Here is a 25,416-nt window from a genome sequence, read left to right as displayed (position 1 = left end):
AGAAGTATGAGTCCTCCAACTTTGTTCTTTTAAAGATTGCTTTGGCTATTCAGGGCCCTCTTTTTCTTCTTAAAAAGATCTTTTATTTGGCAATATTTGGTGTATACAAAGGAGTATGTGTGGCATATATGTTATAAAGCATAAAAATTAAGTCGACACCAATGAACGCAATACCCCACTGAAGAACTGGGGCATAATCAATGTGCCATTATAAGTACTGTCTTTATGTTTCTCCCCTATCTCTTTCTTCTGCCTCCCTCCAAGAGGAAACCACTATCCTGAATTTTGTGTCTTATAAATTCATTATTATTTAAAAAAATTGCCACATATGTAAGTATCCCCAAATAATGTATATTAACTTTATTTGGTTTTCCACAACTTACATTTTTTTACATTCTGTTATAATAATGACAATAGGAAACATTTGTATCACTAAGTGCCATGGTTCTCAGCTTTCATTTATTTTATTTTCTAATTGACAGATAATAATTGTACATATTTATAGAATACATAGTGATGTTTCAGTATATACAATGTATAATGATCAGATCAGGGTAATTAATATATCCATCAACTCAAACATTATTTCTTTTTTTTTTTTTTTTTCTCCCCACCCTCAAACATTATTTCTTTGTTTTCAATATTCTTCTGGCTATTTGGAACAATATATTATTGTTAACTATAGTCATCCTACAGTGCTATAGAACATTAGAACTTATTCCTCCTATCTAGCTGTAATTTTGTATCCTTTAACAAATCTCTCCCTATTCCCTCTTCCCTCTACCCTTCCCAGCATCTAGTATCATCTGTTCTTTTTACTTCTTTGAGATCATCTCTAACTGCAATCATTATCATGAGGGCAATTCTCTTTTTACCTAAAATTTATCCTTTTTGACAGAACATTTGATACAGTGGATTATATAATATAACTTTCAATCAGTATCTTATTATCTTCTCTTTTTATTGTTATGTGTTAGTCTGTGTTGGTAATTTTTTAAAAATTTTTAAAAATGTGCTTTGTTTTGTAGACCATTGTGATGAATGACTGTATCATCCGAGGGGATCTGGCAAATGTAAGAGTTGGACGCCATTGTGTTGTGAAGAGTCGTAGTGTCATAAGGCCACCGTTCAAGAAATTCAGTAAAGGGTATATAATTTAATTACCTTGTTCAAGTCTTGGGCAAGATGCTGCTACTGTTGGTGGTGTTTAGTTTAAAATTAAAGAACTGTCAGTACTGCTATAGACTGTGATGAGGTCAAGGAATGCATTGTTGCACAAGAAATATAGACTAAACATACTATGATTAAGGAAGATTTAAATAAATTATAGGTTCATAGAGGGCAGGTATCATCTCTGACAAAATATTCCTGACAGAACAGAATTGGAAAGAACTAATGAGCATCTAGCTACTTTATATCAGTTCCAGTCCAAATATTTTACATCCCAAGGTACTGAAATTACTATAAATGTGATCACAGAACCATTGTCTGTGATATTTGACAAATCCTGGAGAACAGGAATGATGTCAGAAGTCTGGAGAAACCCTGCTAACTCCTATTCATCCTTTAATTCTTTCTTTGTTTGTTGATTTATTTATTTATTTATTTATTGAGACAGAGTCTCGCTTTGTTGCCCGGGCTAGAGTGAGTGCTGTGGCATCAGCCTAGCTCACAGCAACTTCAAACTCCTGGACTTAAGCGATCCTACTGCCTCAGCCTCCCGAGTAGCTGGGACTACAGGCATGTGCCACCATGCCCGGCTAATTTTTTGTACATATATATTTTAGTTGGCCAGATAATTTCTTTCTATTTTTAGTAGAGACGGGGTCTCACTCTTGCTCAGGCTGGTCTCGAACTCCTGACCTCGAGCGATCCACCCGCCTCGGCCTCCCAGAAATTCTTTGTTTAAATGTCACTTTCATTTAAGCTTTTCCCAAACCCATGGGCTGGGTAAAGTCTCTTTGTTATACTCTCATAACTTGATATTGTATCTCTGTGGCCCTTGTCACAGTTGTAACTAATTACTTATATAATAATTTAATCTAATTTATTCTCTGAATTGTAAGGTCCCCATGGGCATAACTGTGGCTCTTTTGCTCACCACTGTATCCCTAATTCCTAGCATAGAGTCTGGCACGTTGTAGGCACTTAGTAAAATCAGTGAATGAATAAAGTTTCCGAATGTTGAGTGCTAGAAATTATAGCCCATGAACCTGATGTCAATCCCCTGAAACATTATAGGGCAGATTACTAAAATTGTGATCTGTGAGCATTTTCAAAAGAAGTAAGAATGAGCAAACATTCATTAATTTTTATTTGGTACCTGCTCTTTTAACTTTGAAGATCTTGCCCCTTCTTTGCTTTCTTGTTGCATATTTCTTTCTTTTGCTATTTCTGATTTTGATCTAGTAATTACATTTATCTTATTCAACATTATAGAATTTTTCTAGCCTGAGGACTCTTTCCTTGCTAGGAACAGTCTTATTAAGACAAGATAATGAAGTTGAGATTATGATATGCAGTTCTATAAATTACCTTGACCTAAACCATATCACCTTGACCTTTCTTTGTTCATCTTCTTTTCCTTCTCCAGCGTTGCATTCTTCCCATTACATATTGGGGACCATGTCTTTATTGAGGAAGATTGTGTGGTCAACGCAGCTCAGATTGGTTCCTACGTTCATGTTGGCAAGAACTGTGTGATTGTGAGTATGATGCCTTGGCTGGCTAAGCAACCTCACTTCCCCTCCAGCTCCCATCCCTTATATCAGTGGGTCTCCGCTTCTGTGACCAAGCAGGGTGGGAGTATTTTGCAAACTTCCCGACGTTGAGTCTTTCTTGCGAGCGTTGGAGTTTTTTCTAGACATTAATAATAATAATAATGGCTAATCTTTATGGAACCTCTTCCATATGATGTTAAACCCTTTCCTTTGATTATTTCATTTAATCCTTGCAACCATCCAAGGGTTTTAGGTACTGTCATTATCCCTATTTGCAAATGAGAAGACTGAGGACCTTAGATATTAAGGGATTTAACAACGCTAGTACGCGGTAGAGCTGGGATTTAAACGCAGGCGGTATGATTAGCTATGCTGCTGTAATGGCCTGCTTGTTGCCTTACTTCATAGAACTTACAGTCTAATGGGGGTGAGGGGATCTGAAGGGCGAGTTGAAAGTGGCCCCTAGATGAGGGAGGATGGGCATTTCAGCAAAGGGATTGACATGTGTAAAGGTCAGAGTCACCAAAGGGCTTCATGTTAGAGTAACTGCAAATAGTTCAGGGTGCAAGTGGGCCCCTTGCTCAGCAGAATCTGTAGGACCTGGTCCATAGGAGCCAAGGCATCAGTTTAACTCAACCAAGGCATAACAAGGTTGGATTTCTTGCTCTGTCATAGATGAAGTGCTTGATTTCAGTTGGGATTTATTAGAAAATCCTGGGTGAGAATGTTAATGTCTAGAGCTGACCTGCATTAATGTTTAGGGAAAATGTTTCCTACTTTTTAGGTTTGTACCTTAGACTAGATTCTCGGAAAAGCCGAGACTCTTCTTATGTTTCTTTAATGGCCATATCCATTAATACAGAGCCATCTGTCTGCCTTGGATAAGACTCAGACCCTAAAATATCAAAAAACTTGCAGAAACCATGCAGTTCACATTCCAGGAGCCATGAGGGCACAGCAAATGGTGCACTGGAAAACCATGTGGCTGCAAAAACCATTGCAGTCTGACTTGCTAGTCAAGAATTAAGGGAAGTGGTGGTTCTGCCAGATATTCTTGCTCCAGAGGAATTCCTAGTATTAGAGACAGAAGGTCTTTGGCTCAGCCTGATGTTGAAGAAAGGGAGAAGACAGTGAAATCCACCCTCTTCCTTCACCCTGACTGTTTAATGAAATCTAGCCTTCCAAGCCACAGTTGGGTTTTTCTGATATTTTTCTTGGCAAAGTGAAGACATCACCAGTGTAGCCTGGTTCTATTAATATAACCATGTCCTTTATCCCCAGAGCAAAATGTACGAAAGGTTAAAATCTAGATTCTTTTTCCAATGCTTAGGGAATTCTAGTTCTACTGTCAGGTGCTCTGCTTCTTGTACTACTTTTTAGTACATAATTCATGACGTAGTCATTGTTTCATATTGATGGTACTTGCTGAGCCTTGACAAATCCTCAAGTAATCTAAGGAGAAAGATTCTTTTAGAATACTAGAATCTCAGAGCTAGCAGGAACTCTTGGAGTCCAGTTGGCCCCATGATGCACAGATCCTTCCTATAGCATCCCGTGTGGATAATTTCTGTTTGGATAGTGAAGGTATAGGTATTAATTAGAATTGTCTGAATGCCTAAACGGAAAGCTTAACAGGCAATATTACTAGGCACTGTTATTGTGCTATGAGTTTTACATTTATTATTTCTAATTTGACAGTATCCTTGCGATTTGGTTTTCTGTCCCATTTCGCAGATGAGGAAACCAGGGCTCCAAGATGCTAACTAACTTGCATAAGGATATATAGGTAGCTGTAATACTAGCAACACGGCTGCAGTTCTTGACTCCTTGAAAACTTCTCCAGGGAAAACTAAACATGGGGTTTCAGCTTTTACCCTCCGTCCTATTTGCAATCCATTTATACCTAAGAAGTACCTGCATTTTTGCAACAGCATCATGACAACTCACTGTGTATTTTGCTGCTATTTGACTCATCAGTCTACCAAGAATGTTTCTGAAACCCAGTTAAGCATCATTTCTCTAAGTGGGCAGAGTGGCCAACTAGTGGACAAAGCAGGTGACTATAAGCTGTTTGGTGGCTGGTGGTACACAGTGAAAGGATTCCTTTCCACTGTTCTTTTCCAGGCCCTTTGTGGATCTCTGCACGGGAATGTATTAAGCCTTCTGCAGCACTTTTCCTTTCCTTTTATTCCGTGCCCCATGTGCTTAGTCTTGAGTTATTAGTAGCTGAGACATGACAGGAATTCTTTGATTTAATATTAATTTGGGGGTCACCAGGGGAATTATCTAGTTGCTATATTTCTGAAATTGCCACTAGCAGGTAATTTATGAAAGAGAACTTTTTAAGGAGGAATGAAGAATTAAAGTCACAACTTGCTTTTGAGCTAAAGATGTTGCCAAGTATTGTCAATGCTATTATCTACCTGGTGGAGACAACTTAGCCACTTGAGAAATTCAGACTATGGGGTATAAGCTTTTTAAGAAACTCATTTGGTATTCTACCTTTTCCTGGAAATACATATGATTTGTCTATTTAATGATGGGAGAAATTTTATTTATTTATTTATTTATTTATTTAAATTTTTGTTCCATAGGCAACATACAACCTGACAATGGGAGAAGTTTTAGACGCAACCAAATCAAAATGTCTTTCATGTTTTTTGATAAAATCTGGGGTCTGGACAGGATAGCATTTTCTTTTTTTTTTTTTTTTTTTTTTGACAGGGTCTCTCTGTGTTGCCTGGGCTAGAGTGTAGTGGCATCATGATAGCTCACTGCAACCTCAAACTCCTAGGCTCAAGTGATCCTCCTGCCTCAGCCTCCTGAGTAGCTGGGACTGCAGGCGCATGCCACCACACCTGGCTAATTTTTCTATTTTTTATAGAGATGGTGTCTTGTTCTTGCTCAGGCTGGTCTCGAACTCCTGGCCAAGCAATCCTCCCACTTTGGCCTTCCAGAGTTCAAGGATTACAGGCATGAGCCACCGAGCCCAGCCCATTGTCTTGGTATTTGTCAAGATTTCCATATTCTCAATCAGGTATATTTTAATCAGATTGTCTAACCTGAGCACCAGTGAACTTACAGGCCCTGGTGATGTAAATGTAGTCAGTAACGACCGTAACTTTTGTTTATTCAGCAAGTAGTCTGAGGCACAACTTTAAACTCTACAACAGAAGCCTCTTTTTTTCCCTTAACCCATGAAACAGATGAGTCTTCCAAGCCTTCTTTCTTGCCCTCAAAATGCTGTGGATCACAGCAGAATTGAAAAGTGGCGACAGTGGATAAAGTCAAGCAGGAAGTTCAGCCCAAATATTCAAATAACTATCACTCAACTGTGGGAGAACAAATGAACTAATAACTTAATATCTAACTGAATTTGGGAGGACTTTTCCAGTTGGAATTGACAGCAAAGCAAACAAACCTACCTTAAACTGGAGGCGCAAAGCAGAATGGGTTGGCTAATATAAACCAAGAGTACAGAAGTAGATCCTAATGTTGTGGCAAACTGGCTCCAGGGGTTCAATCGATATCATGAGAGTTAGTCTCCATCCCTTTGCTGCTTTCCTCTGGGAGAAAATTAAACAGAGCTCTTGGAAGACTGAGATTCACATAGTCTATAATGCCTAAAATAACTTGTACTGTCCCCAGCATACAACTCTTCCCCCTAAATGTACACAAAAACGTACTCTCACAACCCTGCCTCTTCCTCCACATCAGGTACCACTAAAGCAGGGAATTGCAACCAAGCCTGTTATCACTGTCCCTGACTATTATATGATATCTTGAATGGGGAAAATGTAAAGTAGCTTTCCACACAGCAGACTAGACAACTTTTACACCCATTTCCTGATCTATTTCCTATTAACAAGATTTTAATTTCAGGGGCGCCGGTGTGTGTTAAAAGACTGCTGCAAAATTCTTGACAACACAGTATTACCTCCAGAAACTGTGGTCCCACCATTCACTGTCTTCTCAGGCTGCCCAGGTAACATTGGATTTTGATTATTTTTATTTTAACTTCCTTAAAACTCATTTTTATTTTCCATCACAAAAGTAATGCATGCAATTTCTGTCTCTGACAATATGTTGAGAGAGCTAACCTAAACATTCATCTGTTACAAAGTACCTAGAAATACTATCTAAAATACAATGAGCATCTTTTCAAATACATAGTTGGGTTCACAAGAAAATAAGGAAATTATCAAGGGTCAAAACACAAAGAGGAAACTAAACCCAAGCTGTAAGATTGCACGGGTCAGTGCTATCTTAATAAGAGAGCAGAGTGGTTTAGGGTGTGATACTCCTGTGGGCTTGGGAAACAAAGCCTTGGATCCACACATGGCAAAGAGATCCTCAGATACTCTTGAAGAGTTCTCTCTCAAGAAAAGGTTGATGTAGAACAAATCTGCCACCAGCACAGGGACAATACAAAGAAGCATTTTTCTCTTGGCCTGGGCTCTGGGTGGAAAAAGGAAAAGTCTGTCTTGAGAATTTTAACTATAGGCTTACCCTCATGTTGGTTAGGGGTTTAATTTATACTTCCTACATGGCCCAGGAATCCCCAAACTGAAAAGTTGGCATAAACCGTGGTCTAAGAACAATGATACCTCTGGGACACCTGAGAGGAGCAAATATATTACCTCTTGACCTAGGCTGATAGAACGCCCACAGGTAAAGCCCTTCAGAAGCGCAGAGTTCCAAGTTACAAAACATGTGAGGAAACAAAAATGATACATGCTCATGTCAGAAAACTTGGAAAAAACTCTGACAAGCAGATGGAAGAAGAAAACTTCACATTTCCTCACCTCCACCCCAAGACAGTATCTTCTTCTCCATATTGTTTTACACGGTTGAAATCATGTAGCATGTACAGGGGCATATCACAAATTCACAGATGGAAGATGATACGAAAGGAGAGATTTGTATCTCACCAGTATATGATACCTTCTGCTGGTGGTTTAATTGTTTTTCTACCATTTCTCATCACTTAGATCATTGAACATGAGTTTCAAAGGTGTACAAAATCATCACTCATATTCTTTGGGGAGGCAGTTGGCCATTCTGCTGTGTCACACATCTCTGCTTTTGTAGAGGAGGGGGAGGAAATTTTCTTTAATTTCCCACTGTGAAGGTTTAGCTGTTATTAGCAAGTGCTGGGCCAGAACAGCCCCAGCAATTGTTTTAAGTGATTGTCAGACATGCATCTGATCTGAGATAAGAAGGATATTGCCAGAGAAATACCTTAATCTCTTTTAACTTATTCAAGCTCCTTAGAACCAGGTCTTTCTTTCCCCAGGACTCTTCTCAGGAGAGCTCCCGGAGTGTACTCAGGAGCTGATGATTGACGTCACCAAGAGCTACTACCAGAAGTTTTTGCCCCTGACACAAGTCTAGTATCTCTGTCTTATGTCTTGGATTTGCTTGAGCTCTAAGATGAACCTGGGGACAAAGTGAGCCAGTCAGCATCTACAAAGAACTCTTGTGTCTTTGACACCTCCACCCTCCTTCTTTTAAAAACATTCTTTAGAATTTCTCAATCCTTTAAGGCTCTAAGCTCTTAAGAATTTAATAACAGAACAGCTGGAGGAGTTGTCTTCAACTGCTGTGCTTATACCTTATCTATTAACAGTCACTTCATACTGTTATCTGTGGAACACAGAGTCATCTGTTCCAGCACTCCGACCATTGGTCCTATAGGTGATTGGATCCTGCCTGAAACAGGCCTGCAGAGCAGCAGTAGCGCTCTCCCAGCCTGGAGGTCATGTAGCTGCTGTGCTGCTCACAGCCGTACACTACCCACACTGAGCCCCATTCACACAGATGATGCTCAGCTTTCCTGCTGCTAACACATTTGGCCAATTGTTACAATTGCTCATAGTCCTGGGGGAAAAAGTGCTTGTGACTTTTCAGAGCCCAGATTCCTATTGGCTATTAAAAATTGAAGAGAGAGGTGGTTAGTGTTTCTCTTCTTCCCAAAATGACCTTAGCCATCCCAGGTGGTTAATAAAAGACTTTCTAGCATTCTGGTCTAGGCCTTTGGCTTTCACTAAAAAGGGGGACCTAACACCCCAGATTTTACTTTTGCAAGGTTGCAGATTTGAGTCTCCCCTGTGGATTTCATTGAAGACACAGCATTTGTAAACACTTGCTCCCTGGCTTAGAACCATTCAACCCATCCTGTATTTGCCATAAACCCCACAGTTCAGACCAAAATGTCTGTACTTTGAGTCCAATCACACATATTCATGAAGAGCTTTTAAAATCATCTTGTGGGCACAGACTCCCAAGAAGTAAATGACATTGCCAAAGCCATTCTTACCATCTCCTCTGGCTAATAGCATAACCCTTCCTGGTTCTGCTCTGACCTATGGTTTCAAAGGAAGATTAAGAAGTGAAGGGCTGGGAAGGTTGGCCTTGCTTAATGATCTAATCTGCTGTAAGTGAATAGGGCAGAACTGTTCAGCTTTGAAGGCTAGAATCTAGCAGGAGCTATCTTGACTTAATACCCAGTTGTGGAATTTGCAAAAACAGCTATATGTAATCATTTCCACTAGTTCAATTTAAAATTCATTTCTGGTTTGTCACTTTTTTATGTTTGTACATTAAAAGATTGACACATGGGACAAGTCATTTGAAGGTCGTCATTCTCCACCTCCAGTGACAACTGCTGCCATTTCTCAGGCACTTTGTTACATGCCAAGTGCAGTGCCATGGGCTTTACCTTCACTAACCTGCTTATTGCCTATACCAACTCAGTCAGGTGGGTGTTGCTTCCACTTCACAGATGAGAAAAAAACTCTAAGACATTAGATAATGTGGTCCAACCTATAGAGTGAAGAAGTGACTGGTCCAGGAGTCACACCGTGCCTATCTGGACCCACAGCCTTTGCTCTTCAGCTCTGCCCTGAGAAGATGAGACAAGCTTGCCCTTGGAGCACACGTGCTGTGTGTTCTGTCTTATACCAGCAGTCTACAATGGCTGTAAATTTTTTTTTTTTTTGTCATGTCCTGGCATCTCCCCCAGGTCCTTTCCTCTTTTGTGCCACCAAAAAGGTGAATCTTGGAGTTGGCAGAGTTTAGATGCTCTCTAGGCTAACCTCTTGGAAACCTTCCAGAGCATATCTACCATTACCATCCAGCCTGTGTTGGCTTGTCACTTTATGCAACTGACTCTCCATTTTGCTGATGAACAATTGAAGTTAAGAGAAAGTGGGTTTATTTTCTTTGAGCCTTTTAAAACAAACATAATTTAAAAATTTTTAAGTAATTCAAGCATATGATTGCAAAAAGCCAATGCAGTTAGTAAGAGAAGGAGATATAATGAAGTTTGATCTTCCCAATCCAGAATCCCAGTCCCACGTTCTACTTCCCAGAGCCTACCTCTCTGAACAGTTTTTGCTCTACCCTCTAGGAAATAGTCTGTGCATGCACGAGCAGATATAGATGTGTACTCCAGCTTCTTTTTATTCATACAATGGGAGCACTCTGTATGTGCTCTTCTATGCCTTGTTTCTTTTCCTTAATATATCTTAAAGATTGTTCCTTCTTGGCAATTATGGTTGATAAAAAATAGCAATTGCAAATACTTATAGAGTGTTTACCCTGAACCAGGTACTCTTCTGAGTTGTATATATTTATTAATTCCTTTAATTCTTATCATTAACTATGAAGTAGATATAATTATTATTCCCAAGGAATAGTGATTAAGTAAATTGCCAAATTTATACAGCTTAAAGTGACAGTGAATCCAGTCATTATGGCTCTAGACCCCATACTTTTAACCACTAAGCTGGAATTTTCCATGTTATGATACCATTTATTGCCCAAAATTGCCAGCCCTTGCTGAACAGGAAGCTAAGAAAGTGAGTATTTTGCCTTCTCAGCCAGGCAAGGATAAAGGGGGTTGGGAGTGGGTATTGGGCGAACCATCCAAAAATGTCTGCCATAGGCAGGAAGCCTAATGTCCCCTCTGAGAAGATGTCTCCCCGCAATGTGCCATATTGTCTTGCAGCTACAGTTGTGGTCTGACCAGTTAAATGGGAACAGGTTTCTAGATGAGATAAGAATCTAGTTAAGAACTCTTTGTTGCAAGTGACAGAAATCCGGCTTGAACCAGTTTAGGCAAAAAAGGGGATTTATTGGTTTATACAACACATGATGGAAAAGACTATCTTGAGCAGCAATAGAATGTGAACCTTGGGTAAGTTACTTAATCTCTCTGTGCCCTGGTATCCTAAACTGTACAACGGGAATAACCTCAGAGAGTTGGTGTGGATTAGCTGAGATACTATGTAAACAGTGACAGTTCTTGGCACTTAGTACTCTGTAAGTAACAACTTACTGTCATTGCAGGAACTATGTCCTAAGATTAAACCCCATCAGAGCTTTTTGTCTTTTATATATTTTTCACCTTCCCAGTAGTAAAGACTGGGCTTCTATAGCAGAGAGACCACCAAAATACAATGGCTCAGACAAGATAGACATTTATTTCTCTCACCCCTGATAGTACAGAGATAGGTAGGTGGTCCAGGGCAGGTAAGTCAGGTGGCTGGGCTCCACGATGTCATCAGGCACCCAGGTGCCTACTGTCTTGTTATGTGGCCACATTTAGTGACAACAGAGGCTGTAAATTTAGTCTCTGTTTGGGCAGCCAAGTCTCTGAGGAAGGAGGTTCCAGTAGTGAAAAGGAACCTTGGGAGAAGCAAGCCAGCCTGATCAGGCCTCTGTGTTGGCCTCCTTTCTTCCTGCTGCACGTGGGCCTTCTCCGTGCATTTGGGGACATGACAGCTCACAGCTCCAGACTTGTATTCTCCCCACTTGGTGACCCTGACTGAAAGGTTTTTTTCCCTTCCAGTTCTAATTTGGAAAACCCCAGAGAAGGTTCTCAGTGTCGTGACCTTTCCACACCTTCTTGGATCAGTCACTGTGGCCAAGGATGTTCAGCCATATGATTAACCCAATCTGCATCATGGCCTTTGCTGTATCCCCCCATGGCAGGGAACAGCAGAGCCCATTATCAAAACAAGGTGCTGGAAAGACAAAGACAATAGCTACTAGAAACAGTGAACGAGTCTATAATTATGTGCTGATATCGTTTGAAAGTGTGTTGACAGTCAGGAGTGCGTATCCTAGGAAAGGCCAGCTGGACTCTGTCTCCATGGTGGCCCTCACCCCAGGGACAGTCTGTCACCAGACAATTACTTTTTTAATCCTAGAGAAAAAAGTCTGTTTGCCCCCGGAATACTCCCAAAAGAGTGGGCAGAGGGAAAGACTCTGGTTGAGACTTTCTCCAGTTGGCTTAGGGCAGAGGGGGAATTTACTGGCTCACGTAGCTGAAAAGGCCAGGGCTCAATGGGATTTACCAGGACTCAAAACAGTGTTATCAGAGACCTGTCTCTCTGTGGCACTCAGTTCTGCTTTCCTTTGAGTTGGCTTTATTCTCAGGCTTCACAGAGTGACCCCACACCTTCAGTTATTGGTAGAAAGAGCTCCCCACTTTGCTGACAAAACCCCTGGATTTGGTTCTCTTTGGTCTAGACCAGGAAGGTATCTAGCCTCAAGTCATCAGTGTGGCCAAGAAGGTGGACTACACTGAGTGGCTAGGCCTGGCACGTGCCTACCTGGACTGGTACCTAGTGGTTGTGGGGGTGATATTTCCAGAAGAGGGGAAGAATGAGTACTGGGTGGGAAAAATGATTAGGTGTCCAGTTTAGGCCTTTCCCTTTCCCCAGGGTCTTAACTTTCCTCCCTCTCCCTGCCGACCCTCAGTCTCTCAGTACTCTTGGTCTTGGGAGGTATCTTCTGAGGGTACTCCTGAAGGGGAGCCTGGGCCTAGATTAGGGAGCAGAGGGAGGATGTTGCTTAGCCAAAGTGGGGTGTGGATAGTCTTCTGTCTGGAATTGCTTCCCGATGGTCCCCAAAGCACCGTATGGGAGGGGCTCTAGGTAGAGTTCTACTTATATATCTGTCTTCTTGTCTGAGCCCCCACTAGTTGTGAGCTCCTGAGGAGTCAGGTATATGCATGTGGGTTATTCAGCACATACTTAATGGAGCAGTTGCCTGGATATGAGCCCTCTCCTCGCAACCCCCCAGACCCCAGACCCCACTCCAGCTTCAGATAAGCCTCATGTTGCAGGATCCCTGGTTCAGGGAACAGGTTGAATGATTGATTTGTGAGCCTCCTAGTTGACTGATTTTATTTTGCATGGCTGCACAGAGCCCTTATGGTTGTTTGGGGTTGGTGGTGGCCTCTGAATTAGTCACTTCTGTATGAACAAATTCACTCAGGACTTGAGGCCACAGTTCTTCTCTTAGTCACTGACCCATCTCGGTGATGGCAGACTTGAAATTAATCTGATAAACATTGCTCCTATTTAACACATCCTTGGAAGTTTCTTCGCTATACAGAAGGGGTCTTGGTGGCTAGGGAGGCCTTTCTCGGTATCCTGTTCTGGCCAGTGAGAGCCCAGAAGGTGTTCCCCAGCCATGCTCTGGCTGGCCTCAGCCATTCTTCAGTACAAAGTGGCATTTAACAAACAAAGATGGTCACTATGGGTAGTCAGATCCAGCTGGCTGATCTGGGGGTAGCTTCCCTGGAGCTGCAAGGCCCCTGAAATGGTACTGGCAGTGTTGAGACAATGTGTCCAAAAGCTTGCTTCTGAAAGAACCAGGTGTCAGCAAAATGTCTTACCGGCTTGGCCCAGTTCCCGTAAGTCCATGATCAGTGAAACACTTCTGAAGCCCCCTAGCAATGGGGTTGTACTCTTTGTGGAACATGTGTTTGCTGCCCTTTAGGAACAGGAAGGTAGGGCCCTGGTCCTATTCTAACTTGTTTGTATTGGTTGATTCCATTGCTTAAAAACCATACCTGATGATATGGATACCCTTAGGGGGGTTGTTCCTGGAAGGAGGCCTATGCAGAAGAAATATTGTAGGCTTGTAATGGTAACCCTGTAAATGCTGGATTTACTGTAGAGGTTTGAGTAAGTTTGTGGGGGGAAAAGGGAAATCTTTTTTGAAATGGCTTTGCATTTTATGTCTATTACATCTTGATATATGACAAAAGTGATTTAAAATGCTATGTTTGTGATTTCATAAATGCTAGAGGGATTATCCCAATCAAAGAAAGCTACACAAAAATAAAATGAGAAAGGTGTTAGTGGGATACAGCTTGCTTGCTTTTTGCCACCAGCGGGTGGGTTGGAATTTAAATTCTTTGGGTATTGCAACCAGAACGAGTCTCTGTAACTGACGGTTTTTGCTATGATTTGTGCCTACTGGAGCCTCTGGAAAGAGAGAGACAACATGAAAAGAGAGGAACTCTCTAGATAAAACTACATATTTGGAATTTGAAAATGCAGTTAAGTTGCTAATGAATCCTTGTTGAAATCAAACATCTGACCCTTAGAGGCTGATGATTTTCTAGTCTGATGTGCGTATTTCTGAGTGGGTCAGTTTGTACTCTAAAACTGACACGATAAAAAGGAAGCCCTGTATGTCACTTAAACTTGGACCACAGCTGTCTAGCACTGCAGTGTGCTTTTACTGTCACTGAAGAAAAGCAACTGGCTTGCTTGGAATCCTGAATTCTCAGATCCGGATTACCTGAACCTGACTCCAAGCTGAAACCTGCTACTGTCTGCCTATTTCAGCCTCGGCGTGAACTGTGCTGCACCGCAAGCAGACACAGGCTCAGTGAACAGGACTCAGACTCTTGGGCTGTTGGAGATTTAGGACTCCCTCTGTGGAGCTCTAAACCATGAAAACATCCTAGAACCTGGCTGGACCATCTGAGTCACATACAAATGCCCACAGGAAAGGGTTTGTTCTCTAATGGGACCATCTAAAATCAAGCTGCTGATAGCTCTTTGCCCCTAATGCTGAGGCTCATTGCCTTGTGATCCTTGCCAAAAGCTACAAGTTGAAGAAGGGCACATCACAGGGACTGTGACCCCTACTCCTATTTTTGGGGGGGGGGGTGGCGTAGAGTGCAGTGGCTTCATCGTAGCTCATTGCAACCTCAAACTACTGGGCTGAAGCGATCCTCCTGCCTCAGCCTCCTGAGTAGCTGGGATTACAGGTGCATACCACAGCACACGGCTAATTTTTCTATTTTTAGTAGAGGTGGGGTCTCACTCTTGCTCAGGCTGGTCTCGAACTTCTGAGCTCAAGCAATCCTTCCACCTTGGCCTCCCAGAGTGCTAGGATTACAGGCATGAGCCACCGTGCCCGGCCGCCCTCCTCCTATTTTTAACAGAGTTGACTCTGGACCTTCTCTGGGCCTTGCTTCACTGCTGTTGACTCTTTGTTCAGCTTTCTGCATTAGTTGCAGCTTGCAACAGTGGGACTGAAAGCCTAACTCTACTTCCTTCACTTTTTCCCCCGTACACACACCTTAATAAGGTAGGTTGATGATTAAAATGTAGCTGTCCCCAAAAACAGATTTTTCTAGGCTGCTTACTGAGGACAAAAGGGGTAGACAGGCTGGGCGCAGTGGCTCACGCCTATAATCCTAGCACTCTGGGAGGCCGAGGCGGGAGGATCGCTCGAGGTCAGGAGTTTGAGACCAGCCTGAGCAAGAGCGAGACCCCCGTCTCTACTAAACATAGAAAGAAATTATATGGACAGCTAAAAATATGTATATAGAAAAATTAGCCGGGCATGGTGGCACATGCCTGTAGTCCCAGCTACTCAGGAGGCTGAGGCAGAAGGATCGCTTAAGCTCAGAACTTTGAGGGTGCTGTGAGCCAGGCTGACGCCACGGCACTCCAGCCCAGGCAACAGAGCGAGACTCTCTCTCTCAAAAAAAAAAAAAAGGGGGGGGGTAGAAAGTTATATAAACCCATTTTGAAATTTTTGAAAATTCAGAACTTCACCCCTTATTAGTTTGCTAAAGCTCCTGGAACAAAATACCACAAATTGCATGGCTTAAACAATAATGGACATTTATTTTCTTACAGTTCTGGAGGATAGAAGCTCAAAAGCAAGGTGTCGGCAAGTTTAGTTTCTCCTGAGGTCTCTCTCCTTGGCTTGTAGATGGCTGCCTTCTGGCTGTGTCCTTGCCTGGTCCCTCTGTCTGTATCTGTGTCCTAATCTCTTCTTTTTATAAGAATGCCAGTCGTATTGGATTAGCCACCCCCCCAAAAAAAATCTCATTTTACCTTAATCACCTCTATAAAAAGGCCTGTCTCCAAATACTGTCACATTCTGAGGTACTGTTGGTGTGGGCTTCAACATAGGAATTTGGAGGATTCACAATTCAGCTCACAACATATAGTTACCAATCCCTGAATGTATCTTTCTGCTTACAGTTGTATGAAAATGTTTATCTGTAAACATGCTTTTGTGCCTCTTGCACACAACTCTTCCAGACGAAAGGCCTGGCTAAGAGTAAGAGATAATTGAAAAAATATAAAGTTAGGATTGCAGAACAGGGCACACTGATTTTGTAACACTGGAGAAAAATTAAAACCTGGCATCTCGGGAGGCTTGATCTTTGTTCTTCACAACATTCCTGGAAGCTTCCTCTTCCTGAAGGAGAGTTCTCAGCGCTGCCTTTCCACATGCTGTGAGTTCTCTGAGTTCAGACAGACAACAGAGGGGGCTCCGGCTCCAGCACTTTTCAGGAAGAACACCTTCAAATGTCATCCACACTTGTGAGATGGATAAATTTGTATCATGAACAAGCAAAACTGTTAGGAACTCACTGCCTTCAGGCAGTCCCTCAGAAGCCAAGGGCTCCAGGGAGTTTTCAGATGGGACTGAAACACCAGAGCGGGAGGCCTCATGGTTGAAGGCCACGCTGGGAGCCCGTTACCCTATACTGCCTGACTAATGTATGTCCTCCTGGGGGTGCCCTAACATTGCAAATTCTTTTTGCAGGGGTACCACCTGTGCCCCTGGACTATGCTTTTGCACGTGACCTTAACTATCATGACACTGCCTCAGCCCTGGAAAGCATTGAGCGTATTAGCCAGAGTTGTGCTGTCCCTGAATTGATACCACAGGGTCAGATAAAAAAGGTCCATACAGGAACTTAAGGAGAAAGCCACCTGGTTTTCTAAGATAGTCTTTTATAGTTAATGGGATTTATTTTAACCGGCTTAATCCAAGACCCCTCACAGGCAGAACTGAGGTCCATACTGCAGGTTTGTCTCACCTTTTTGCATGGGGTCTTACTGAAGACAATTTTGCTGTAAAGAAAGCTCAGCAAGGAGGTGGACTGTACAGAAGAGATAAAAAAGCAGGCCTGTGACTGCTCTCCTTAGAAAGGCCTGTTTGCAAGATTGGCCCTTGGCTGGCATCTAGGAGCTTGGATTTCAGGAGGGTTCTCACCATTTGCTAAACGATAATGGTGGCTCACTAGGCCTAAACTGTTTGTACAAACAGTGTGGTTTATGCTGAACACCTGCTTTCCTTCTGGGAGTCTGGGATTTTGTTATGTGTTAGAGGATGATGATATGGCCAGTGCCAATAAAAACCTTGGACACTCGGTCTCCAGTGAGCTTCCCTGGTACACAACATTTCACATGGGCTATCACAACTCATTGCTGGAGGAATTAAGTGTGTCCTGTGTGACTCCACTGGGAGAGGACTCTGGGAGGCTTGCACCTGGTTTTCTCTGGTTTGGCCCATGTGCCTGTTCTCTTTGCTGATTTTGCTGCATAGCCTTGCACTGTAATAAAGCATAGCCATTCGTGTGACTGTGCCAAGTCTGTGAATCTCTCAGTGAATCTTCAGGCTGGGAGGTGGTGTTGGGCACCCCCAAGACGGCACAAGGGAGACTTGTGGGGTGTTGGTAGTGTTCTCTTTCTCAGTCTGGGTGCAGTTTATAATGAGTGTGTCCATTTGTGAAAATTCACTGAGCTGTACAATTATATGTACATTTTTCTGTAAATATATGAAATTTCAACAAAAAGTTAAAATAGAAGAATTTACACCATAAGGATACAAAATAATAACTTAATTTTTAAAAATCTTCCTTTCACTCAGCAAACATTTTAGTACTTTCCCTTTTTACCAAGCATTGTGCTGGGAGCTTGGGACATGGGTGGAAAAGACAGCATCACTGACATCATTGTCAGTCCGGTTAATTGGGAGGCAGGTAAAGGATGCTTACGATATGGCTGATTTTTGCTGGGCTCCATCATGGGCCTCACAGGGTGCAAAGCGGGGACAGCGAAAAAGCTTGTAACTTGGATATTTTGCCGTTCCAAGGTTGCCACTCAAGTACTTACAGAAGACAGGCAACGGCAAGGAAGGGTAGTGAGGAACTGTGGCAAACTGAGAGAGTTGCTAGAGCTTCTAATTTTTTTTTCAGGACAAGCCACAGACCTGAATTTTATGTGAGCTCTCTTTTTAAATCCTATAAATGAGTTCCAATTTTAAAAAGTAGGAGGCCAAACAAAACACCCCTGCAGGACACATTTGGCCATGACCTGCCAGTTTGTGAGGCATTCTTCCAACTGTCTCTCCCACTGACTAAAAACTTGAGTGTCCACTATTTTAGGCACTGGGAAATACAATACAGCAGCAGGCCGGGCAGCTTTGTTGCATCGGTGGGGACTCTGGTACACTGTTTCTCAAGCTTCAGCGTGTATGGGAATCACCTGAGTGGGCTTGTTGAAAGGCAGATTCTGACGGAGTTCTGGGGTAGGGCCTGAACACTTGCCTTTGCCTTTCTAACAAGCTCCCAGGTGATGGTGATACTGTGGGGCCCTGGACTATACTTGAAGCAGCTTTGCCCTATGATACAGAGGGCTCGGGAGCAGCAGTTATTTGAAGAAGGAATGGGGACTTGCCTAGAAGGTGCATTTTGTCTGGCAAGCATGCTGTTTTTACTTAGATTTTAGTTTATTTGGGGTGGCTTGGCAGGGAGCTGATGGCATCGGTGGCAAGTGCTAAGGTTATCCTAAGCTGCCTCTTGGCGCTGCCAGGTCTCTGCTCTTAGAGTTTCTATTCAAGAAGGTGGGGTGGGGGTAGATGAAGGTGTTAGGGAAAGCTTCCTGGAGGAGGTGCATGTGAACTGCAAGGAGCTTCCCGGCTGGCCGACAAAGGGAAAAGTCCTGAACGAATTCCCCCTCTCCTGGGGCTGGGTGTGGCCATGTGGTTTCCCAGGACATCCCACGTGCCTGCAGTCTGCACGCCCCTGTCAATCAAGTTTTTTCCCCGGCTGGGTCCGGGTTTAAAGGCGGCTGCGGTGTAGAGCGCTCCCATGGTGCCGCGCGGCGGGCGGGTTTGGATTTTAAATCCCCGCGGCCAATCAGTGGCGCGCAGGCTTTTGTAACGTTCCCAGAGCCGCGTTTGAATTCGGGGAGGAGAGGAGCTGTGCGGCGCCTCTGCCCCTACTCTGCTAAGGCAGCTGAGCAACTCCCCGAGCATGAGTGCAGCGGCGACTGCAGGGAAGCTAGCACGGGCACAGACCGACCCAGGCAAAGCTGGGGTCCCCGGAGTTGCGGCTCCTGGAGCTCCGGCGGCCGCTCCACCGGCGAAAGAGATCCCGGAGGTCCTAGTGGACCCACGCAGCCGGCGGCGCTATGTGCGGGGGCGCTTTTTGGGCAAGGGCGGCTTCGCCAAGTGCTTCGAGATCTCGGACGCTGACACCAAGGAGGTGTTCGCAGGCAAGATCGTGCCAAAGTCTCTGCTGCTCAAGCCGCATCAGAAGGAAAAGATGTCCATGGAGATTTCCATTCACCGCAGCCTTGCCCACCAGCACGTCGTAGGCTTCCATGGCTTTTTCGAGGACAACGACTTTGTGTTCGTGGTCTTGGAGCTCTGCCGCCGGCGGGTGAGTGTCGCTCCTGGAGGACTGGAGCTGTCTGGGGGCCGGGGTTAGGGCCAGAGCTGCTGGGAAGGACTGCTTGGGAAAGGAGTGCCCGGGAATTTGAGCTGCTAGAGGAGGGTGCTGGGAACCACCAGCTAGGTATGGAAAAGCTCTCTAGTAAGGGTTGCTTGGCACTTGGAGCTGCTAGGGGAGGGGGTTCCAGTTAAGTGGAGTCTGAGTCACGTTGCTGCTTAGGGAAGTTGGCTCCCAGACGCGAGATGTTGGTCCGGGGTGCTAGCAATGGAGACTAGAGCCCCGGAGTGCTAGGAGAGAGAAGTCCCAGAATAGGGGTGGACCCCGAGCTTCTGGAGTGGGGCTGGGTCAGGCAGGGGGTGGTTGGAGCCAGACTTCAGAGCTTCCGGAGGAAAGAGGAGTCTGGAAAAGGATCTGCAGCTGGGAGGAGGCCCTGGGAGGGGATACTGGGGACTCCGAGCTTCCGGAGTGGGGCCAGGAGAGGGAGCCCAGGTAAGGAGGAGACTAGTAGGAGAGGGAGTACTGTAAGTGGCTGTGGCCAATGTTACGGCAGGATCCAGATCCCAGCTGTCCTGGAAAATGAAGGGGGAGGGGGTGGACGGGGAAGGAGTTCTGAGAAACCTGCCACAACCTGGTCTTCATCCCCTGGGCTTCCGGGGTCCAGTCCTGGGCGGCCTTTACCTAGCAACTCTTCCCCCTTGGGCTTCAATACTGCCTCCCCATTCGTCATGCTCTCTCCTCTCCAACCCCCCAGTCTCTCCTGGAGCTGCACAAGAGGAGGAAAGCCCTGACCGAGCCTGAGGCCCGATACTACCTGAGGCAAATCGTGCTTGGCTGCCAGTACCTGCACCGAAACCGAGTTATTCATCGGGACCTCAAGCTGGGCAACCTCTTCCTGAATGAGGACCTGGAGGTGAAAATAGGTGAGGTGCTGGGCCTGCAGGGGTCCTTGACCCCACTATGAGAGGTAGGAATTTGGAGGAGGCTGGGGAAAAGGAAATAGGAAGGAGACAAGGAGGAAGGAAAAGAATGGTAGGAAGTCTGGGCTGTTGATTACTTCTAGAATTCTCTTTAGTCCAGAAATATAAAACAAAGAGCCCACAAGCCAGTATCTTGCCTGCAGATGCATTATTTTTGTGCCCCAACTGCAGTATTTTTTAAAAAAAGAATTTGAATTTGTTTCCATTTTTTGAATTGGGAGGCTTGACATACAAATTTGGATTTGGAGCTCCTTTTAAACATTTGGAATCTCCAGTAATAAAGACAGCATTTCCTTAGGGCAGCTCTTTGCTGGGCTGAAAAGCAACTGACCCCATTAGACTCCCTCTGGTTTGCCACAGTCTCCACCCTTCTCTATTACTTTTTCACAGAGCTGCCAAGTAGCAGTCTCGGAGGTTACTTGCTTGATCCTTGAAGACATTTGAGTTTTGCTATCCCTGTCAATTCCCTTTAAGAAGCATTCCCCTCCCTCCTTTCTAAGGGGAGGGGTGAGAAGGGTCACTGGATGTACCTCCCTGGGGGCAGTGTGGTGGGAGGATTCCTGGGCAAGCTGGTCTGCATACCAGGAGCAGAGGCTTGTGGGATCAAATGACCCTGGTTCTTGATGTTCAGACCTGAACCAGCTGTCTGCATTGACAGATGGCAGAGACTGGCATCTGAGTACCCACTGTTCTCCCTCTGTCCCAGGGGATTTTGGACTGGCAACCAAAGTCGAATATGATGGGGAGCGGAAGAAGACCCTGTGTGGGACTCCTAATTACATAGCTCCTGAGGTGCTGAGCAAGAAAGGGCACAGTTTCGAGGTGGATGTGTGGTCCATTGGGTGCATCATGTAAGTTGGGAGATGTCTTAGGACCTGCTCGGCCTCGGGAGGGCCCTTTGGGGCATCTTACCTGGCTGACCCTTCTGCCTTGTGGAAAGGCTGCTCCAGAGGACAAGTTGCCCCTAAACAGAGCCTAAGTTCCGTATCTTTCCTTGTCACTCTGGTATATCCTGTCAGATTCCTGCAGCCTGGGCTATGGGCCCAGAGAGGGGGAGGGCAGGGCTCTGCAACCTTACTTTAGCCCCCTGCGAGAGTGGTCCACAGACCAGCAGCAGCATCACCTGGGAACCTGTTAGAAGTGCAGAATCTCAGGACCCAGACTACTTACTGGATTACAGTCTGGATTTTAACAAGATCTCTGGGTGATTCCCATGTACAATAAAGTTTTAGAGACACTAATCCACACTGGGTGGGAGGAATTAGGTCAGGAGTTACGGTTGGCAGGATGAGGTGCCTATGGACTGTCTGGATTGAGACTATCAGAGGGGGTTGGTGGCAAGCAGAGGCTTGGGCCCTTTCAGATGTTATCTTTTTGTTGTTGTTTTTGGCATGGTACTGGAGAGTTAGAAATGAGTTGTACCAATGGCTTTCATACTTCTTTGTAATGGAGCTTTTTTCAAATGAAACTTTAAGCCTTAAGTACAGAACTGCTAAACGTGGAGCTGCTTCTATAGGAGCAGGAAGCCCACCCACTTTGACCTGGTTTTATGGCCTGCAGCCTCTGAGGCACAGAATCCTAGATTACTGCCAGCTGTAGCTGAAAACCACCAGCCCGTAAGAGTCCTGGTCTTGCCACTTGTACTCTACTGAGGACTCATCCCAGCTAGTGTCGTGGCTCCTGGGGCTGCTAAGTGGACTTGGGGATTGTCTTCAGGGGCCCCAGAGTGCATGTCCATGGACGGCTGGCCTTTGTTCTGGCCCTGACATGATTCCTCCTGTGTCTGGGTTTTGTCTGGGAGCCTTGAGCCAATTACCACCTTGTGCTTACAGGTATACCTTGTTAGTGGGCAAACCACCTTTTGAGACCTCTTGCCTAAAAGAGACCTACCTCCGGATCAAGAAGAATGAATACAGTATTCCCAAGGTGACTTACAGCACTTTAAGTTTTATTTTTTTCCCCCAAAAGCTATTTACTGAGCCCAGCTGTATCTTGGGGACAGAGATAGATCAGTCCCACCCCTGGGGTAGCCACAGAACTTTAGGGGGTCTATGTCTGAAATTGCAAAAAGAACTTGACATGTATGTGCACATAGCATTTTTTCTAGGGGGAGAGAGTTTGCAGATTCTGAGAGATTGGGTAGGTAACCCCCAAAATTGTAAAAAGTAAAAATCAAAGGGCAGAGGAGCGAGTAGGAGGCAGGCAGAAGTGCTTCAGCTTTGGAAATGGACTGTTTTAATTCAAATGGACTCTGCCGATTAGCATAGCAGCCACAGCACGTTGGACGAATGGCCTGAGTCTTCTGAACCAGTTTCCCGTCTATAAAATGGAGTTACTGCCTCAGAGCGCCCCACAGAGTGCCTTGCGTATAGTACACAGATTGTGAACCACTGTGAACCCAAGGGCTTGCCGACGGCAAAGTGGTGCGCATTTTCACAACTACTGGCGTAAATGCATTTCAAGGAATAGCTGGTTCCTGCAGAAGCTAGCACAGGGCCACTTGCCAGTTTAGTGTCCTGTGTAAAGCCAAGAGGCCTTGTCACCCATAAGGACAGACATAGTAATTCTGTCACAGAGGGTTAGTTCACTGTCAGAGAGACAGCATGGAATGGCTCAAGCCAACTAGACAAGGCATTCATCCTCCCTGTGCCTCAGTTTCCTCATCTGCAAAAAAAAGGGATGATAATAGAGATCCCTGCCCTTAGATGTTTTAATGAGTTAAATGAGTTAAACACAGGAAGTGCTTAGAATGCTTTTCTGGCACCTTGTAAGGGCAGAGTTGATGCTGGGCTGTCACCGTGCATCTGACTCGTGCTAGGCCGCAGCCCACTGACTCTTCTCCATGGCACTCAGTAAAGGCAATAATGAAGAACTTGGCATTGAACCAAGTTCTGAACCACTGAACCTGTGGCATATTTGAGACGAGGGGCCTGCGTGTCCACTTGGGGCCTCCAGTTCCTTTGTGGCAGTGCTGTCCTCAGGGTCCTCCTCATGTCCTGCTTATGGCTCTCCTCTCTGCCGCAGCACGTCAACCCTGTGGCCGCCTCCCTCATCCAGAAGATGCTTCAGACAGATCCCACTGCCCGCCCAACCATTAATGAGCTGCTCAACGACGAGTTCTTTACTTCCGGCTACATCCCTGCCCGGCTCCCCATCACCTGCCTCACCATTCCACCGAGGTTTTCAATCGCTCCCAGCACCCTGGACCCCAGCAACCGGAAACCCCTCACAGTCCTCAATAAAGGTAAAATAAGGGTCTGGGCAAGACAGCAGAGCCCAGAGAAAGCCCAGGCTTTAGGTGTGTGTGCAGCTTCCTCCCTGGCTCCCAGAGCTCAGGTGTAGCCCTAAGGCCTCTGTCCTTAAATCCATGGTCCCCTTGCCCTTCTGCCCCTCAGCCCTGTCAGGAAAGGCAGACTTTAGCATGGCTGGATAAACCCACTGGGCCCAAGAAGAAGAAAATGGACTGAATGCCAAGTGTGAAAAGTTCTTTTTAATCACTTTTAAAAATTCCTATTATTACTCTTACATGTTTCATTGAAAAAAATAAGAAAATTTTCAAATATACACATAGAGTATAATGCAATAGATGACCCCCTTGTTCCTACCAGATTCAGTAATTATCAAGATTTTTGTCATATTTGCTTCATTTATCATGTTTTGTTTCTTTGAAGTATTAAAAGTTAGCCCCAGAAATCTTGCGATTTTAGCCCTATAAGCTTTAGAGTGCATCTCTTAAAAAAGACAGACATTTTCTTATAATGCCACTGCTTAGGTGGCCATTGCTTCTAGGTCTCTTCAGAGGACAGAATTAGGAAATTATGTGGGGGGGGGGGGGGGATAAAACCTTGAGTTTGTGATATTTCTGATTCACTTTTTTTAAAGCATTTTATTTTGGTACTATTTCAAGCTTAGGAAAAGGTGGAATAGACGAAAATCTCCTGTACCCTCCCCCGCCCAGATTCATCAATTAACATTGTTTTCCACATTTGCTTTATCAGTCTCTCTCTATATATTTTTTTTAAGTGCCTGATTTGGATGTATTAATAGATTTTTACTTCTTTGATTTTTATACTTGTATTTCTTTTGTCTTAAACTGAAAATCTTGTTTCCTTACATTAGTATACTTGAATTTTTCATCATATATAAAGTAGTTCCTGTTATTAAATGTTCTATTTTTTTGCAGTTCCACGTGTCCTTAGAATATATTTCACTAAGAATACATAGTTTTTTAAACAGTTACTTGAAATATTTTTTTTCTCTGTGTGTGGATATATCACCATTTTGATGTACAATTTAAGTTCATTTATTTTAGTTTTCAATTTTTAGGGATTACTTGGTTTTTTTAAAACTTCATTTTGGAATAATTTTAGGGTTATACAGAAAAGTTGCAAAAAATAAATAAACCAGAGTTCCTATACCTTTACCCAGCTGCCCTGAAAGTCAGCATCTTACATAACCGCAGAACAACCATCGAAACCAAGACATTAACCTTCGGACAGTATCAGTATTCCTGTCAAACTCCAGACTTGGCTTAGACTCTCAGTTTTTTCCACTAATATCCCTTTTTCTGTGCCAGGATCACATTCAGGACCCCACATGGCATTTTTAGTTGTCAAGTATCCTTAGTCTCCTCTAACCTATGCCAGTGCCCCAGTCTTTGTCTTTCATGACCTTGACAATTTGAAGAGCACTGGGAATTTATTATCTAGAATGTCCTTGCATTTATATTTGGTGTTTCCTCACGATTACCTTGAGGGTCTGCATGTTTGACAAGAATAGCACAGAAGTGATGTGCCCTTCTCTGTGCATCATACCAGGGTACATGTTGTCTCTTGTTTGGTTTTTTTTTTTTTGGATACCCTTTATTTCTTTCTCTTGCTTGATTGCTCAGGTTAGGATTTCCAGAACTATATTGAATGGA

At 44.2% G+C, this 25,416-nt stretch overlaps 1 protein-coding gene across 3 annotated transcripts in view; it reads left to right on the top strand.

Moving 5' to 3' along the window:
- DCTN5 (dynactin subunit 5) overlaps positions 1 to 25,416 on the top strand; it is a 32,481-nt gene that overhangs the window by 3,253 nt on the left and 3,812 nt on the right. Inside the window, exons 3-10 of one of the 3 annotated variants that reach the window (XM_069486807.1) lie at positions 1,029 to 1,147; positions 2,594 to 2,705; positions 6,603 to 6,705; positions 19,340 to 19,506; positions 20,270 to 20,438; positions 21,202 to 21,346; positions 22,328 to 22,421; positions 23,520 to 23,739. In XM_069486807.1, coding sequence (XP_069342908.1) covers positions 1,029 to 1,147; positions 2,594 to 2,705; positions 6,603 to 6,705; positions 19,340 to 19,506; positions 20,270 to 20,438; positions 21,202 to 21,346; positions 22,328 to 22,421; positions 23,520 to 23,739 — 1,129 coding nt within the window. Of the gene's footprint in view, positions 1 to 1,028; positions 1,148 to 2,593; positions 2,706 to 6,602; positions 6,706 to 8,016; positions 9,247 to 14,371; positions 14,416 to 19,339; positions 19,507 to 20,269; positions 20,439 to 21,201; positions 21,347 to 22,327; positions 22,422 to 23,519; positions 23,740 to 25,416 lie in introns of those variants that run through there. The other 2 variants (XM_069486809.1, XM_069486808.1) reach the window with 2 other exon arrangements.

This window comes from Eulemur rufifrons, chromosome 14, assembly GCF_041146395.1.
Source record: "Eulemur rufifrons isolate Redbay chromosome 14, OSU_ERuf_1, whole genome shotgun sequence".
Lineage (NCBI taxonomy): Eukaryota > Metazoa > Chordata > Mammalia > Primates > Lemuridae > Eulemur > Eulemur rufifrons.
Note: the sequence above shows the minus strand (reverse complement) of the source record. Positions and strands in the feature narration are given on the sequence as shown.